The sequence below is a fragment of the Berghia stephanieae genome, chromosome 2, assembly GCF_034508935.2.
Source record: "Berghia stephanieae isolate SIO BIC M18660-M18661 chromosome 2, UCSD_Bste_1.3, whole genome shotgun sequence".
Taxonomy (NCBI): Eukaryota; Metazoa; Mollusca; class Gastropoda; order Nudibranchia; family Aeolidiidae; genus Berghia; species Berghia stephanieae.
In genome coordinates this window covers 107,212,294-107,229,322 of record NC_088361.1, presented here as the reverse complement: position 1 = coordinate 107,229,322, position 17,029 = coordinate 107,212,294, and the positions used below count along the sequence as shown (strand labels likewise).

Here is a 17,029-nt window from a genome sequence, read left to right as displayed (position 1 = left end):
AAACCCCCTCGTGCATACAAGTGTTCTCATCATTATTATCCACATTATTTTTCAATGTTTTCAACATTTTGAACTTCGTATTATTTCTCTAAATAAAAACCTTGAAAGAAACGAAAATTTGCTTTGTACTTAGAAACTTAAAAACCGAAATAGAATGGTAAATTTGTGTAATATACAAATGACTACTATTGACTGTCTGCTAGATGACACAGGAATGGACAACACCTGGGAGCTGCGTACGCTTATGGAGGACAGGACAGAATGGCGAAGACTTGTGGCTCATGTTGGGCGCCCCAAGGGGTGGCCTAAGTAAGTAAGTACTATTACAATAAACTAGTACAAAATGATCCATTGATAATTAAAAGGATACACTCTGTCTTTCTTTTCCTGCTGGACAATATCAGAAATAATGTAGTTCTCCTTGAATTCATCCATAGCATTCTGGTGGAAAAAAGTGATTGATAATATTATAGCCTTGAAGAAATATGCAGGATTTTTTAACCCAACCTTGGTTTGGTCAGAACATTTTATAAAAATTGAAAGTGAAAAATATGGTATTAAATTACTTTCATTTAATGAATTTGGATAGTATAACAGGTAAAATAGAAAAGTTGGCAACATCTGGGATGATCGAAGGAAAGAGAGCTAGAGGAAGACAAAGAATGACTTATCTAAATAACCTAAGAATGGCTAAATGTGACTTAAAAAGCAACACAGATTTCATGCGCACCGCAGAGGATCGTGATTCGTGGAGACAGCTGACCGGCAACGTGCTCAAGATGAACAGGTAAAAAATGAACGAGGTATATAATTCTTCATATTCTATTCATTTTTTTTGTTTGTTTGTTCTGTGTTGTTTGTTTTAGACACCAGGATATAATGACCAAAATTTGAATATGTACAACATAAAAATATGCTCAATAATTGCACGAGGCCAAAAATGATAATTCTTCAAAAATAGATTTCCACTGACCTTTTGAGGCGTCCAATCAACGGGCTCATGGATTCCATCACATCCAAACTTCTTGTTGTAGCCATCAAAATGTAGCTGTCATGCCAAGTAGAATTGAAAAGTTTTTATTCATTTCCCTTCAATCAAAACTGACTATTGAGTCTAGCATTATGTAAATCCGATCATTGTTATAATGTCCAACCTTATTACATGATCACAAAATTTATAAAAAATAGTTTTTTTTTTTCATTTTTCAGGAAGGCAAAAAAAAAAAAAATAATTGTAAAAATCAAAGGAGAAGGAATAAATTGTTACCAAAGTTATTTGTGTGATATCTCTTTACTCAATTATGCGTCTATAAAATTATTTAATATTTTAACAAAATGATGTGATGATAATGATAATAACAACAAAATGCAATAATAATAATAATAATAATAATAATAATAATAATAATAATAATAATAATAATAATAATAACAATAATAATAATTATTATTATTATAATAATAAAAAAAAAATAATAATAATGAAAAAAAAAGGTTGATTTAGTAACAAAAGCAACTACCAAAATGAAAAAAAATGAAAACCAGAATGTATATGCAACACATTGTTAAAAAAATTTTAAACATCATATAATTTATATTATTTTTTTATCAAAATAATGGGAAAAATTGAAAAAAAAAAGAAAAAAATACTTACAGACTCCAAAACAAGCCCAAGACCAGGTGCTTTTGGAATGTCAACCTGATAAGTGATAATAAAATATATTTCAAACAGATCGTGAAATAATTTTTTCAATAAATACTTCAGTTCATATTTACATTGTCTCTATTTATAACTCTCTTGTTTCAAGTGTAACATGTAAATCCATAAACAAAGACTATCGGTGTTTGAGTAAAGCTCACCAATAGTATTAAACAAGGATGGTGGCCAACATAAAAAGGGTTGAGTATCTTGGTTGATTGTAGTCGATCAGAGGGAATTGAGTGAGTACTATTCACTCCTAATGTTGATAAATGACAGTATTAGCTAGAAAACGGCAACATTCTAAATATAGTTATAGTGTCAGAAAGCTACTCTAGTTTTGGAATAGAAGATGTATAAAGTTAGTATAGTCTAGTCACTGTACCGTGCAAACTCTCTAGAACAACAATCGTTTGCAATTTTCTCTCAATAGCGACCTGGGAGCCAGGTCCTGATTTTTTTCTCCTATATATTGTTAGTAATAAAGAAAATCTCTAAAGCAACATATATTTTAGCGAAAACCCTAAATAGCAACATTGAAATTCCTGGTCTGATGAAACTGCTAGCTGTTCTACCAATGAAATTTGTCCTCATAGCCAATGAAAAAGCTTGATTTTCATCCAACAATATCCCATACTTTTACGACCTGTAGGCAACAAGAACGCTTGCTTTTCAACCAATGAATGCTCTTGAAGGCCATACAATGGACTGATGGGTTGTATAGAGCATTACCAAACAATTTCTATCAATCATTCATTATCTCTATGCTACACACAAGAAGATGTCTTCTCCTTCTCCTAACAAGTTAAAGTCACCATTGTGTGTCAATAAATTTTAAAAAAAAAAAAAAAGAAAGAAAGAAAGAAAAAAAAAAAATAAATAAATAAATAAAAACAAACAACAAAAATTGAATGTGGCAGTTTGCAATTGCATACAGGCCGGCCCAAAGCACGGATAAACTACATAGGAAAAATGGAATTTCAAGTTCCCCCCCATTTTTTTTTTTTTGACAACGACTCTGTAACGACAACGCTCTATAAGGACATTTTCTTCTGGTCCTGATAATGTCATTATAGAGAGGTTGCACTGTATTAAGTAAGCATATTTAGTTTTCAGTATTTGGTTATTAGTTCATTGTTATTCAGTGAGCTTACCTGGCACAAGTGATTTTCAAGAGTGTGATTATTTTGTGTTATTCATTCAACATTGTGATCAATAAACTGCTGTTGTTAACAAAAGTGTGAATTTCTTGGACTTCCTGTGGCAAATTAATCTATTCAAAGTATGTAAAAGTGCATGGACAGGGATCAGATGATCAAAAGGTAGTTTGCTCCCTCAAACCTTTAAAGATGTTACAACAAAAACACAGCTTACAAATTTCCAAATGAATAGCATAAAGTTGTAAAAGTCTAAGTTATGAATATTAAATTTTAAAAATTAAGGCAAAACAAAACAAAACAAACTAAAAACTAAAAATTACCAACCCTTTCAGCTTCCCATGATTTGGTTAGAGCAACTTCAGTACAGTAGCCTCTCAAAATTGCTATGGTTAAACCTTAAAAAAAAAAAAAAAATTTAATAATTGTAAAAGGAGAAAAAAACAAATCCAATACAATAAAAGCTTATTAAACTCAGTACAGTTCACTCTGGATAATCGCAACTCGGTTAATCGCAACATTTTTCAAGAAATAGAATTACTTTTATATAAAAGTCACTGGTTAATTGCAACAAACTTCGGTTAATCGCAACAAATTTTAATCAAACAAAATCTCATGAATTAAATTTCATCATAGGTGAAATCATAACAGATCAAAGCTGCTTTTGCTTGTCAAAATCTATACAGGGCTGCCATATGGTTTTGTTTCGACCAAATTGCTCAATCTGTGGTGGACTACAAACAATGTTCACAACAACTGGTTTGAATTGACCATATATGGTATGAAAGTGATCAGTGGTCAAATCAAAATTGCTATAAAAACTAACAACAATCTGTAGTGAAAACAGTGCCCCATCATTTTATCTGAAATTGACCAAAGATTCTGCAGCCATGAAGAGTGACAAGCCTGTGTTAACTTACAGAGAAAATGTTGCAATGGTGGACAGGAAACTCAACTTCGGTTAATCGATAACATTATTGCCGATCCCAAGGTGTTGCGATTATCCAGAGTAGACTGTACTAGACAAATAGTGCATTACACCCCCCCCCCCCCCCACCTCTTTCCCTTTCATTTTTCAGATATGTTTCTCTCCATAGTATGGGTCAAAGAATTGAATGCTTTTAAATAATATTTATAGACATGCATAATTGGTTGAAGAGCGATCTTGGCCTAAAATCAGAAAACCTCATATTCCAGGATTGAAATGGTTTTTGACCATAGGCATCTATATATAGTATAGTTCAGGGGAGATAACATTCACTGACCAGAAAAATCAAATGCAAAGCTTAAGGTACTAAAATCTCTGACTTGATTAAAAAAAGAACAGAATAAATAAAATACTACAGAGCAAAAGCTTCAATAGATCTTACACTGATTGTCTCTACCCCCCTCCTCCTCCCCTTTTCACTGGTCAGTAGCCACAGAAACAGTTTGATGAGTTTATTTTAGCTTAAAACAGTCAACCCCCAATTACAGTCCAATACCAAATCATTCTTTCTAGCGTTTGCGAAGAGCATAGAACCTCTTGTCCTTTTCCTTCAAATTGTAACAAAATTTTCACAATGCCGGTCGACGTTGATCGAAAGGGGTTCCCAGAACACTGGAGGAGGGAAAAATGGAATAAAATATTACGACAGTGGCTTAGGACGAATAGGAACAAGCCAGCAGAAGGAATTGCAAAAACGCACAATTATGGTATTGCATGAGTCAAATACACAGGTGGGAAGGTAATTTCAAGTTAGGAAAGAAAGAGCGAAGGATGAGAACGAAATTATGTGAGAGAAAGGATAAGTCATTCGTGAGGAGAAATAATAGTGAGGGAAATTAACAAGTGAGAATGTACAAATTCGGTTAGAAAACTTAAACAGTCATGACTGTCAAGCTCATTTCGCTATAAATTGGATATTTCAAAAGTCACAGCTTATCACAATGACAGTGGATAAAAATTTATTGAAAATCTTAAATCATAAAAACTAATAATAACTTATAAACTTGTTTTGTATGTGTGTGTGTGTGTGTATGTGTGTGTGTGTGTGTGTGATGAAATGGACAACCAGGTCATCAGAGCATCCCAAGACACAATGCATTCTCACAACCACACTTTGTTTGTATGTTAACCAAATGATTTGTAAGTCAAATCATTCAATCAGTGGTAGTCCAGTGTTGTATTCCACACTTGACATCTTGAGTCCAGAATTGTATTCCACACTTGATATCTGTCTTAGTAAGGTATTGTATTGCTCACCCCTATCTGTCTTGTAATCCAGTGTTGAATTACACACCTGATATCTGTCTTAGTTCAATTGTTGTAATACACAGCCTCGTTGTCTTAGTTCAGTGTTGTATTACACACCTTATATCTGTCTTAGTCTTAGTTCAGTGTTGTATTACACACCTTATATCTGTCTTAGTCTTAGTTCAGTGTTGTATTACACACCTTATATCTGTCTTAGTCTTAGTTCAGTGTTGTATTACATATCCACTTTCTGATCCTTTATTCATAAATATTTTTTATTAACTGATTGCAAATGAAATATATTAATTCATTCTAGTTTTATACAGGGTGTCCAGCAGATTATCAGACTTAAAAATCCTACCTCCCCCCCAAAAAATCCTATCAAGCAATTTAAAAGCAGGGGTGAGAATGACTGGTCACAAAAAAGGAGGAAATTTTTCATCGAGAAGATCATGACCCATCCGGGCGACCATAACCTATAAATTTGAATTTCACTCAAATTTACTGAGATGCGATCCAAAATTTGTCTTGCAGCAATTTCTGACAGACTCGGTGGAATTTCAAAAGTTGAAAGTGTAATTTAAACATTTGGTGGTTGTAGTAGGGAGATGATGTGATGGTGTAGTAGTAGTGGTGATAGGGATGATGTGGTAGTAGTGATTGTAGTAGTGTCGTATGGATGATTGTGTGGTGGTGGTTGTAGTAGCTGTGTAGGAATGATGATGTGGTGGTTGTGTAGTAGTAGTGGTGGTAGGGATGATGATGTGGTGGTGGTTGTAGTAGTGGTAGTAGGGTTTATGATGTGGTGGTGGTTGTGTAGTAGTGGTGGTCGGGATGATGTGGTGTTTTGTAGTAGTAGTGGTGCTAGTGATGATGGTGTGGTGGTGGTTGTAGTAGTAGTGGTGTAGGATGATGTGGTAGTGGTGGTAGGATGATGATGTGTGGTGATTGTAGTAGTAGTGTGGTCTTAGAGATGATGTGTGATGGTGGTTTGTAGTAGTAGTGATGGTAGGAACGATGCTTTGGTGGTGGTTGTAGTAGGGTTGATGATGTGGTAGTGGTTGTAGTAGCGGTGGTGTTAGAGATTATTGTGTGGTGGTGGTTGTAGTAGTTGTGGTAGGAATGATGATGTGGTGGTAGTTGTAGTACAGTAGAACTCGGAAATAGCGAGTTCGACGGGTCCACTCCTGATTACTCGCTATTTCCGAGTTCTCGCTATTCCCGAGTTGCCAGGAACGGTTATAATATTGCTGGTTATTCCCCTCAGTGTGTAATTCGAGTAAAAGCCGTCGCCCCTATTTCAATTTCTTCACAGAAATGGCAGAATGCTTGGTTTTGGGGTTTTTTTTTTTTTTTTTTTTTTTTTTTTTTTCAAGTAAAATCATGACTAGAAAAAAAACAAGAACATAGAAGTGTGTGTGTGTGTGTGTGTGTGTGTGTGTGTGTGTGTGTGTGCGTGTGCGCGCGAGTTTTTGTATGCACTCGGCATGTTTGATGAGGTAAGCAAGCGCATCACTCAATCACTGACCCATTGAAATAATGGTTCCACACTCCCCTCTCTCGCTGATCGTGTCGTTCGTTAACGATGCTACTCGCTGACCGATGCTGCCAACTGAGGCATGTTGACATGTGCTTACCTCGCGCGTCGTGTGGCACCACATTTGGTGAATAATTGACCCCCACCCCCAATACACACACACGCACACAAACCAAACCCCCACCCAAATTTGTTTCGCCTATTATGTACTACTACAGACTAGGCTACTATGTAATATTACTCGTAACGAAAAATAAGAAAAGAAAAGAGGCTAGGCTAAAAATATTTAAATTGCCATTGTCTCTTGTTTTGCTTTACTTCGTTCGCAGTCCTAGGCTGGGGCAGGAAATGCTCGTTATTTCCGAGTTGACCTCTTTTTCATACTCGCTACTTTCATGCTAATTTTATGGACTCAAATAAGGGAAAAAAACGGGGATTTAGATTTTACTCGCTATTTCCGAGTTCTCGCTATTTCAGAGTACGTTACTTTCATATTCTACTGTAGTAGTGGTGGTAGGGATGATGTGGTGTTATTTGTAGTAGTAGTGGTGGTGGTGGTTGTAATAGTAGTGGTGGTAGAGATGTTGATGTAGTGGTTTTGGTGAGTGTTTTTTATTCAGTGATGATAATAGCAATTTGTCAAAAAGGAGGAAAATGTCTCCGTCTATAGATCAAACACAAGCAAAGTGTAAAAATAACAGGAACATAGTTTTGTATTATTATTATTTAATATATTACTATAAGTAGTATAAATCCATTCTTATTATTAGACATAAATTTACTTTTTGTAAACATTTAATGAATTGTCCTTTCCATATGTAAAAGGCCTACAATGCTATTCAAATAAAAGGCTAGAAAGTGTTGCTTTGTTTTGATTTTTACTTCATAAAGCAGGCTACAATATCTTTGTTACCGAAACATAGTGGTTATTCAGCTTAAATACAACCCAATAATCTCTCAAATTTAAAGCCATAGCCCAAAGGTAAAAAGAAAGAAGAGTAATTTAAGCCAATCACCATTGCTTTATTCTAATAATATATTATTATCTCTGTATAACCAGATGATTATAAGAGAGAGAGAGAGAGAGAGAGAGAGAGAGAGAGAGAGAGAGAGAGAGAGAGAGAGAGAGAGAGAGAGAGAGAGAGAGAGAGAGAGAGAGAGAGAGAGAGAGAGAGAGAGAGAGAGAGAGAGAGAGAGGGGGTATTAAAAAGGCAATAGGTACCTACAACGGAGAAAAAAATCCAGACCCATTTGTCCTTCCCTTCCCAATCAACCATCAACCAGCTAATCAAAGAACGCCACTGGTCTTCTGTATCAATTGTGACATCTGGTGCCATTCTGTCTGGCCCGACGTCATAAAAACGGGACCGTCACCAAATTTCAAGAGACTGAGCACAGGTGTCAAAATATGACATAAGACATAATGGTGATTTTGTGGTTTTGAGGAAAATGCTTGACACGGCAAAAAATCCGACCTCGGGTGCAATTATCCGACTTTTTCCTACCAATCCGACCTTAAGGTAAAAAATCCGACTTTATCCGACTTATCCGACCTCGTTGGACACCCTGTTATATTTAGGTGAACTTATTGCTAAAGACTAAATAGTTTTGAATTTAAATTAATAGCATATAGTTCACCTCACCATAATATAAGTGGAAACAGTTATTCACAATGTAGCATAGTGGTCAACTTTTCAAAGAGCTAAAATGGGACCCCTTAACACGTGCAATCCGTCATGATCCAAAATGGCAGTAAATTTGGACAATCATAAAATACAATCTAGATTGAGATTGCTCAACATCGAAGCTTACATCAAATACTCTCTATCTGTCTGTTACTTGTTTAAATTCGCTGATCAAAAAATCATAATACTGGGACATGCGAGGGTCATTTCCTTACATATTTTATTTGTCCAGAATGCCAAATCGGGACAGTCCTGATTTTATCTGAACGTTAGCTACTATGATGTAGAATTCACTTAATTTTGTAATGAACTTTTGGAAATAAAAATGTCTAAAAAACAATATATTGCCTCAAAGGGTAAGTCTTACCTCAAAACTAATAATATATCTTGAAGCATTCGCTTGCTCATATTTACTGTGAACAAAAAATTAAATAGGAGCAAAGATGATTTTCAAATACATAGTTATTTCTTTGAACAATCGATTACTACTCTCTCTTTACAGTACTCAATTTGAATTCTCAAAGTAAACAAGGACACTTCTAGAATTTTCATATTCATTTCTCTTATGGGAGAATCAACATTTGTTTTTGTTTTTTTTTTAATTTTCGTGAGTAGGATGTTATAAAAAGATAAATAAATATAAATATGTACATTCACATTGTTTCAGTTTGTTCATGAACCTCATGATGCTTTATTCATTTGCAGAACAGACCAATGGATCCAAACTTCCATTTATACAGTTCAAGTAACCAGTTAAGTGTCTCATTTTATATTAAATCTTTTACAATATTCACTTAGTATTAGAGTAATATCCTATTCGATGGGTAGAAAGCAATTATTACTATCAATTTAGGATACTGAAACGGGGAAGAACTCGGAGTCTAATTTTTTAAAATTTAACATATATATATATATATATCCTGCTTACAAAAGAATTGTCTGCATAGACATGAATTACATAAATCCAAAAGCAAAGCAACTTACACTCCTGATGTGAAATTGTGAAACTTGTGTGTGCCAATATACATTTTCAATATTTTCCTTACATGCTCTAATCTATCATCTGAAATTTAAAAAAAAAAAGAATATGACAAAATAATTCTTATTGTGAAATACTGTTATACAATTTAATATTTACAAAACAATAAACCATTTTATCCCATGATCAAAAACACGGATAATCTTAAGAGTTTTGTACCAAAGTTAGTCAAAACATCGAGATTTTTGTTTGTACTCACTTCCAAATAATAGGCATATGAAACAATATTCATGTGGTGAAAGTCATCTGTTAGGCAACCTTTATGTACTAACATACAATATCTTGACACTGTCTATTGTAAAGCACTCATTATAAGTTACACATATAGTCACTGACAACAATGGTAATGGTAATTGTAGTCGATTTATATAGTGTAAGCCATCTAGGCCTCATAGCATTTTTACATTAGGATATAAAACAGTACATATAAAATCTACACATATGATTTGATAAAGGGTCTAAATTAAAAAAGAAATTATAGACCACCGGTCTGCATAAGCAATGCACCAACACACACAAAAAAAAAAAATAATAAAATAACTGTTAGTTTCCTTTCAGACTTTCCTGCGTCTTTAGATATTTTAGTCAGAGAGAGCCTGCTTTCTACCAACACCCAAACGGTGTTGAATAGAACAATACAAGTCAGATGCATAATAATATAATTTATAGCATTTTCCAATACAATCAAAGTTGCTTGACTGTATTACAAGTCAAGATATGTAGCGTTCTTCCATCAACTTTCACTGTGGTAGGTGGAGGGTATCATTTATGTTTATACTTCTTTGTTGCTCACTTTGCATCCACTAAGGTGGAAATTTGAGCAAACCTATTCTATTTTCTTACATTGTTATTTTCTTTAATAGCTGAGGTATAAATATTTATGATGATAACTTCCAAGAAATATGTAGTTTCATTATCTAAAAACAAACAACAACAACAACAAAAACATGTAAGTTAAATATTATGACTAACTTGTTATTCTGTAATCATCTGTTATGAACTGGGGAAAAAAAATGGTAACAGAAAAAAATTATGTCAAATATTCTTAATATTCACTTAAAATGTTCTATTCCAAAACTTTTGGATTCAAACTGACCAAGACATTTTTATATGTTGTTTTTAATTAATAATATTTTTCAAAAGCTTAATAACACAAATTACAAGACATCTCTGTTAAATAATGATGTTACAAAAATACTTTATAAAAAAATTTATATCAAAACTGAAGTGGAGTAATAAAGCGAATATAAAATTTTTCCAAAGATGAGGAAATTGGGCAAGACATATTTACTTTTTCCAAAGGAGCAAATGCAAACGTTGGTGTCATGTACATGTATGTGCGTCCACAGCAAAAATTCTTGGAATCAAAACCATTTGTAGTTCTGATTACTCCTGGTTTAATTTTGAGGAGAAAAAGAGCAAAAGCATTATTGTTGATTGTTGATGAAAAAAGAGCTGCATTGAAATATCATTAGGGAGAATCATGAATCATAAAAGTATTTTGACTTTAGTTATCAAATCAGAATATACTGTCTTTAGTATCCTATTTTCTCCTCAACCAAGCATTCCGTGGTGTTTGATACAGTGAAACTTGGATACAACAGGGATAGTGGGACTATCAAAAAATTCTTGTTGCAACTGAGCCCCATTGTATCTATGCATATGGTATTTGAAGGGAGGCGATACTGGAGGAAATTTATTTTAAAATGCAAGGAACACAATTCCAGCTATCTCCTTCAATAAATAAATTTTAAAAATTTGATTGTGATTTCCATCCATTAACTCCTTCTCCATGCCACCCCCCTCGCCCACCAGCATTCCTCAAATCCCTCTATCACTTACTTCATAACAAAAGGCAAGTTGGAACAATACAACGATTAAATTCTACCATATTTCTTTCCAATCAGAACCCCACCACTGACGGCCACTACCACTATATACTGCACTTCAAAACTCCAGTAGCCCAAAGTCCCTATGATCAGAAATACATCCTAAGGCTTCACATACAGCTCATCACACACTCACTTCTCATTAGACCTAGTTACCTAATAAGTCACAAGTAGAGCAAAGTCCCTATGATCAGAAATACATCCTAAGGCTTCACATACAGCTCATCACACACTCACTTCTCATTAGACCTAATTACCTAATAAGTCACAAGTAGGGCAAAGTCCCTATGATCAGAAATACATCCTAAGGCTTCACATACAGCTCATCACACACTCACTTCTCATTAGACCTAGTTACCTAATAAGTCACAATTAGAGCAAAGTCCCTATGATCAGAAATACATCCTAAGGCTTCACATACAGCTCATCACACACTCACTTCTCATTAGACCTAGTTACCTAATAAGTCACAAGTCACATATCCCTCACCCTACGCCTAACACATTAGGCCTAAGTGTATTCATTTCTTGATAATTTCCGGTTATACACAATAATAATAATAATAATAATAATAATAGATCTTTATTGTCCATAAATATGGCAATTTGTCATTTAGTTACACTTGTTATAATGTTAAACGATAACTAAGATTGAACAGATATTTCACTCCTACTTATTTTCTCTCTCTCTCCTCCTCCCTCCCTCTCTCTCTCTCTCTCTCTCTCTCTCTCTCTCTCTCTCTCTCTCTCTCTCTCTCTCTTTCTTTCTTTCTTTCACACGTGCGATATACACAACATAAACATATTCATTTCGTTTTCAATTTGTTACGATTGTGGCAATTCGACACCAAAAATTATCATCATTATCAATTGGTCAGTTAATCTTACATTAAATAAATTAATCAGTTAATCAGTCAACGAATCAATCCTTGGTTTTTCTGTACCATATGAAATATTCAAAATTTTTATTGCTGATGGAACGAACGTTGATTTATACTTGTTAGTTCTACATTTAATCTGACAAAACCTTCTCCCAGATGGTGAAAGACTAAATTCATGGTATAAAATATGTTTTTTATTGTTGGTAATTGAGAATGCTTTCCTTTCTATTGCTTTTCCATGAATTCTTTCTACTCCATCAACGACTATTCGCACACCCATAAACCTTCTTCACTACCAATACATTAAGTGAGCTATATGTGCCTCTTGAGTAGTTAATTTTTCTCGAGAGGGTACTAATCTTGCCACACTGTAGCTGTGTTCCAAGAAATATTACCCCATTGTAGCCATGCATGATTTATATGAATTAAATAGGATCAGGGATTTTTTTCATTTTCCCATTCTAACCGAGCTCCTGTTGCATCCAAGGTCAATACACATATGCTGTACTGTATCAAATGGCAATATACAATACCTCAGGTGAACTGAACTGATATCACAAGTGGATGGTTATGATTAGAAGGACCCAGAAATTGAATTTATACTTTTTTTAAATTCAAAAGCCACTGAAATTAACTCACTCAACCCTAACACCGACTATATCCGTAGTACAACCAGGGTTACTTTTACCCCATGAATATTTATTACATTTTTCTGAGACAAATTATAGGCGTAGGACCAAAGCTAATGTTTTTAGTTTTTACATGTAAATGATAGTTAAATAAAACTATCTATGTACATGCTCATTGTTAATACATTTATTCCAATTTTGAAAAAGTAGCAAAAAAATTTAGGATTGAGTGAGTTAACAAAAGTTGAAATAAACAGTACAATAAAATTTCAGAACCTAGACATTCAGCCGAAACTTACCCAGTACTCTAATCTGTTCTGGTAGATGTTCATTTAATCTGGAAACCACGTCAGGAACTATCACCATGTGCATGAGGAAAATAACATGAAAAAGTCAGCAAACTTATTATTATTATTTTATTTTTATTTTAAGGGTTTTACGGTGCTAGCAACACATTTAGGTTATATCAGTGCCAGTAAAAGAGGAATACACTCAAATGCTTACATTATATATTCAAAATAACAAATTTAATAATACATAACAGAGAGATGATTTATAAGGAAAAGAATATCATCTCCCAAAACAATAACTATGCAAAAAACACTCATACCGCTCCCGTAGGGTAGGAAACGCTGATCAACAAAATAGGCCCCAATTGGCAGGCCATTTCAGGGTCAGCGTACATCACTCAATTGTGATAAAAGTTGACAGATTTTTAACTCAGTTGATAAAATGTTGAAATTTTTATTTTTAAAAATTTCAGGTTGCTTCGGATGGACCATCACAACCGGAGAAGCCGGAGGATCCGGTCAAATTGCCCAAAAAAAGCCGGATTTCCGGCTAAAACCGGAAAAGTAGCATCCATTGAGGATGCGATGGATTGTGACTGTTGCTTTAGAGTCGTGACATGCCCTGGGGCATTCAATTGTTTGTGCTAAACTCTCTAAACAATGCATTGTCATTCAGTGGAAACCAAAAAAAAAAATAAAAAAAAAATTTAATTGAGCTTTTATTTATATAGAGCAATATCCACTAAAAGTGCTCAAAGTGCTTTACAAGGGGTCCCTAGTCAACAGCAACATTTAACATGTAGGACGGGACATGGTTTAACGACGATGAATTCCACCAACTCTTGATTTACCCTACAATGAAAAAACATGTTTTTCTTGTCTTCATTTTGGCCAGAAAACTTTTTCAAACATTGATGGATTAAGAGGGATAACAACTTTTGAAAAAAGTCTTAAACCTGGGACTTCTTTTAAATCTCAGGTTTAAGTCTTTTGAAAGGTTAGGGCATCATCTTGATTCATCAATATACGAAGTTCTCTGGCAACATTTTTAAAAGTTAATGTTAATGCCTGTCAAAGTTTTGAGGGTGTGATTATCCACACTCAACTTATCAGACAATAAAATAGATCAGTCCAAAAAGACTGGATTAGTGTTTAGTTTAATAATAAAACTTTTGATAATTCTATTTATTGACTGTCACTTGCTTGGAGGCCTATGATAAAATCTACAGCACAGAACCTCCCTTTTAGATATTAATTGCATAAAGTGGATAAGGATTTTTGTATTATGTCCTAGACGACCAAAGTTTGGATATCACATGTAAAACGTGGTGAATTTTATTATTCCATCAATGTGATCAATAAATCACATATTGTACACACAGTAATACTTATCTTCAAAGAGAAAACTTGTCCAACTGCTGAAACCCCCTTGTCAGTGCGTGATCCCCTTTGAAACCACATCTTGGAAATGTCATCAACATGTCCTTGAGGCACGGCCTCTGCATTGACTAAAGCTGGAAATAATTCACTTTCTATTGTTCTGAAGCCACGATTGCTATGGAGAATATGAAGAAAAAAAACAACAGTTGGGGTCCTACATACAAAACTCAGTTTGCTTATTTTGTTTTGTCTTTCCAAGAAAGTGGAGGTAGTGACGACATGATGGAGGTTGTGGTAATAAATATGATCATATCTAGACCTTTTGTTGTATTCTTTATTTTTTTTTCTCATGCTATTTTGCCCTGACCCTGGAAGGTCAAATTGTAATAACTGGCCACTATGATCTGTGTTCTTTCATGGAATGCCTTGGCAACCGGGTTTTAACAATGTAGTATGAATAAAAAAGCAAAACAGAAGTCGCTGGAATCTTCAAAATAATTGCATACTAACAAGGATGTAGAAGAAGAAGAAGAAGAAGAAGAAGAAGAAAAAGAAGAAAATTAGATGTAATTCAATTTTAAAATCTGTTATAAATTCAAAATACTGATTCTTGTAAATATGCCTTTTTTTTTTCAATTGACAAATAGTAAATAATCCAAAGTCCGAATCTATCAATATTCTCATTCAATTGTCTCTTTTTATTTGACGAGATTTAAATGATTGAAACAAATATCTTTTCTTACACTTGTACTCCATAGTATCCTTTTCCGTTATATGCTACCAGCATTGCTACCTTTCGCTTGAAACCTTCATTCTTTCCTAATGTAACCTGATTAAAATAGAAAAGGAACATGAAATGAAAGAACTGAAACATTATGGAAAAAATACATAATTTATACCAATTTATCATATCTCAGAAACATGGCGCTTGAAAAGAGCATAAGCCATAAATATAAACCTTCAAGAACAAGTGTCTCAGAAAAATAATGCAGATTAAACGGAATGACAGGCTAATAAATGAAGATGTCTTGGAAAATTCAGGCCAAGAAGAAATAAATATAAAGAAATCAAGAGGTGGAAATGGAGACAGCTAAGCCACACCCTGAGAAACCTTTCAATAAATATTACCATGCAGGCTCTAGAATAGAACCCACATAGACAAAGAAACGATGATGGACGAATTGAAGAAGGAAGGTTACAAAAGCAAAGATTTTTAAAAAGATTACAGAGACCCAGCAAAGACTGGGTGCAGGGTGTCCAGGAAAATCTCAAACTGAAAAATCTTACTTTTGGTTTAAAAAATATCATCAAGCAATTTAAGAACCAAATACGACATGAAGTTTTCCGTTATACATAAAAAATGTCCATACACATCCATTTATTTAGATTTAAAGTAATTATTATGATTTTCACAGAAGAGCGCTAGCGACACATAAAAGTCAGCCTCTTTAATTACTATTACTGATACTAACAAGGTGTTTAAGATGGAAGGGGCCAGTTCAAATGTTGCTAAATAACCAGCTTTAGTTCTGGTACATTAAATATAATTTCCTCTAATGAGATAAAAACTCCATGACTCCATAAAGAAAGAGTCTAACAGTCTGAGCTTAGATAAGGACCAATACACGAGTACCATTAATGGCCAAATTGAATTTGACAATGAAATATATAAAATCAAAATAAAATCCGAGGCATGTCCATTTGTCCTCACCAAACTCACAGTCACAATTATCTTGGATGCACAGAGTTGCGACTTAAATGACAAGACAAGACAATTGTAAAATAGATTAAATGACTGCCAACCTGGTACATCACTTGAGAAGGAGCACTGGAATGAAAATCAAGGAGATTGGCTAAAATGCGGGAGATTACTATTTTACTGATCCAAAGTTTTACAGTAATGCATTCAGTGCTGCCAACCATAGCCCATGAAAATGTGTACAATAGAGAGACAAAATGAGTAAGATTATGAAAAAATGCGTACAATCCTTCAAAAACTATAATTAGCACTAAATTTGATGATGGGCAATTAGACCATATGTTATGATATTATTGATAATTTAAATTAATGAATAAATTTACTCTTTATATCTAACATGAATAGTATCCACTTCCAGAATCCACTTATAAATCTGATATGACCCACCCATATAACACTATATTGAACTCCTTATATTATATGAACGTCCATGGCAATAAACAGATAAAAATGTTTAAGCATTAAAAGAGTGTATGATTGTTTAATATTCTTAAATAATAAATAATAAAAAATGAATAATGCGTACACTCCTGAGCAAAATGTGTACTAGAAGCAAAAATCCATAAAAATACGCATTTTTTACGTAAGGTTGGCATCACTGTGCATTCAAACAATGACAAGATTTATTTTCTTTGTAATGTAATGGTCTTTAAGTAGTAATAGTAAATTAAACTCTAAATACCGGGAAATTCATACCAATGTACTTTGACAAGATCAACACACCTAAAAATGGTATCAACTTATTTCTTTTGAACCTAAACCATTACTAAACCTAATACTAATGTCATGAAGCAAAAAAAAAAAAATCAGGACCAGAGGTCAATGTCACTACCCACAGATTGTCGTTAT

The 17,029-nt window shown here is 33.8% G+C and overlaps 1 protein-coding gene across 1 annotated transcript in view; it reads right to left on the bottom strand.

Moving 5' to 3' along the window:
- LOC144964083 (pseudouridylate synthase 1 homolog) overlaps positions 1–17,029 on the bottom strand; it is a 31,442-nt gene that overhangs the window by 6,555 nt on the left and 7,858 nt on the right. The window contains exons 4-15 of the mRNA XM_078898023.1: positions 15,165–15,250; positions 14,434–14,596; positions 13,051–13,117; positions 10,645–10,745; positions 10,326–10,353; positions 9,299–9,377; positions 8,682–8,727; positions 4,321–4,456; positions 3,184–3,254; positions 1,655–1,699; positions 974–1,048; positions 371–441 (exon numbers count right to left, since the gene is read on the bottom strand). Coding sequence (XP_078754149.1) covers positions 371–441; positions 974–1,048; positions 1,655–1,699; positions 3,184–3,254; positions 4,321–4,456; positions 8,682–8,727; positions 9,299–9,377; positions 10,326–10,353; positions 10,645–10,745; positions 13,051–13,117; positions 14,434–14,596; positions 15,165–15,250 — 968 coding nt within the window. The remainder of the gene's footprint in view (positions 1–370; positions 442–973; positions 1,049–1,654; positions 1,700–3,183; positions 3,255–4,320; positions 4,457–8,681; positions 8,728–9,298; positions 9,378–10,325; positions 10,354–10,644; positions 10,746–13,050; positions 13,118–14,433; positions 14,597–15,164; positions 15,251–17,029) is intronic.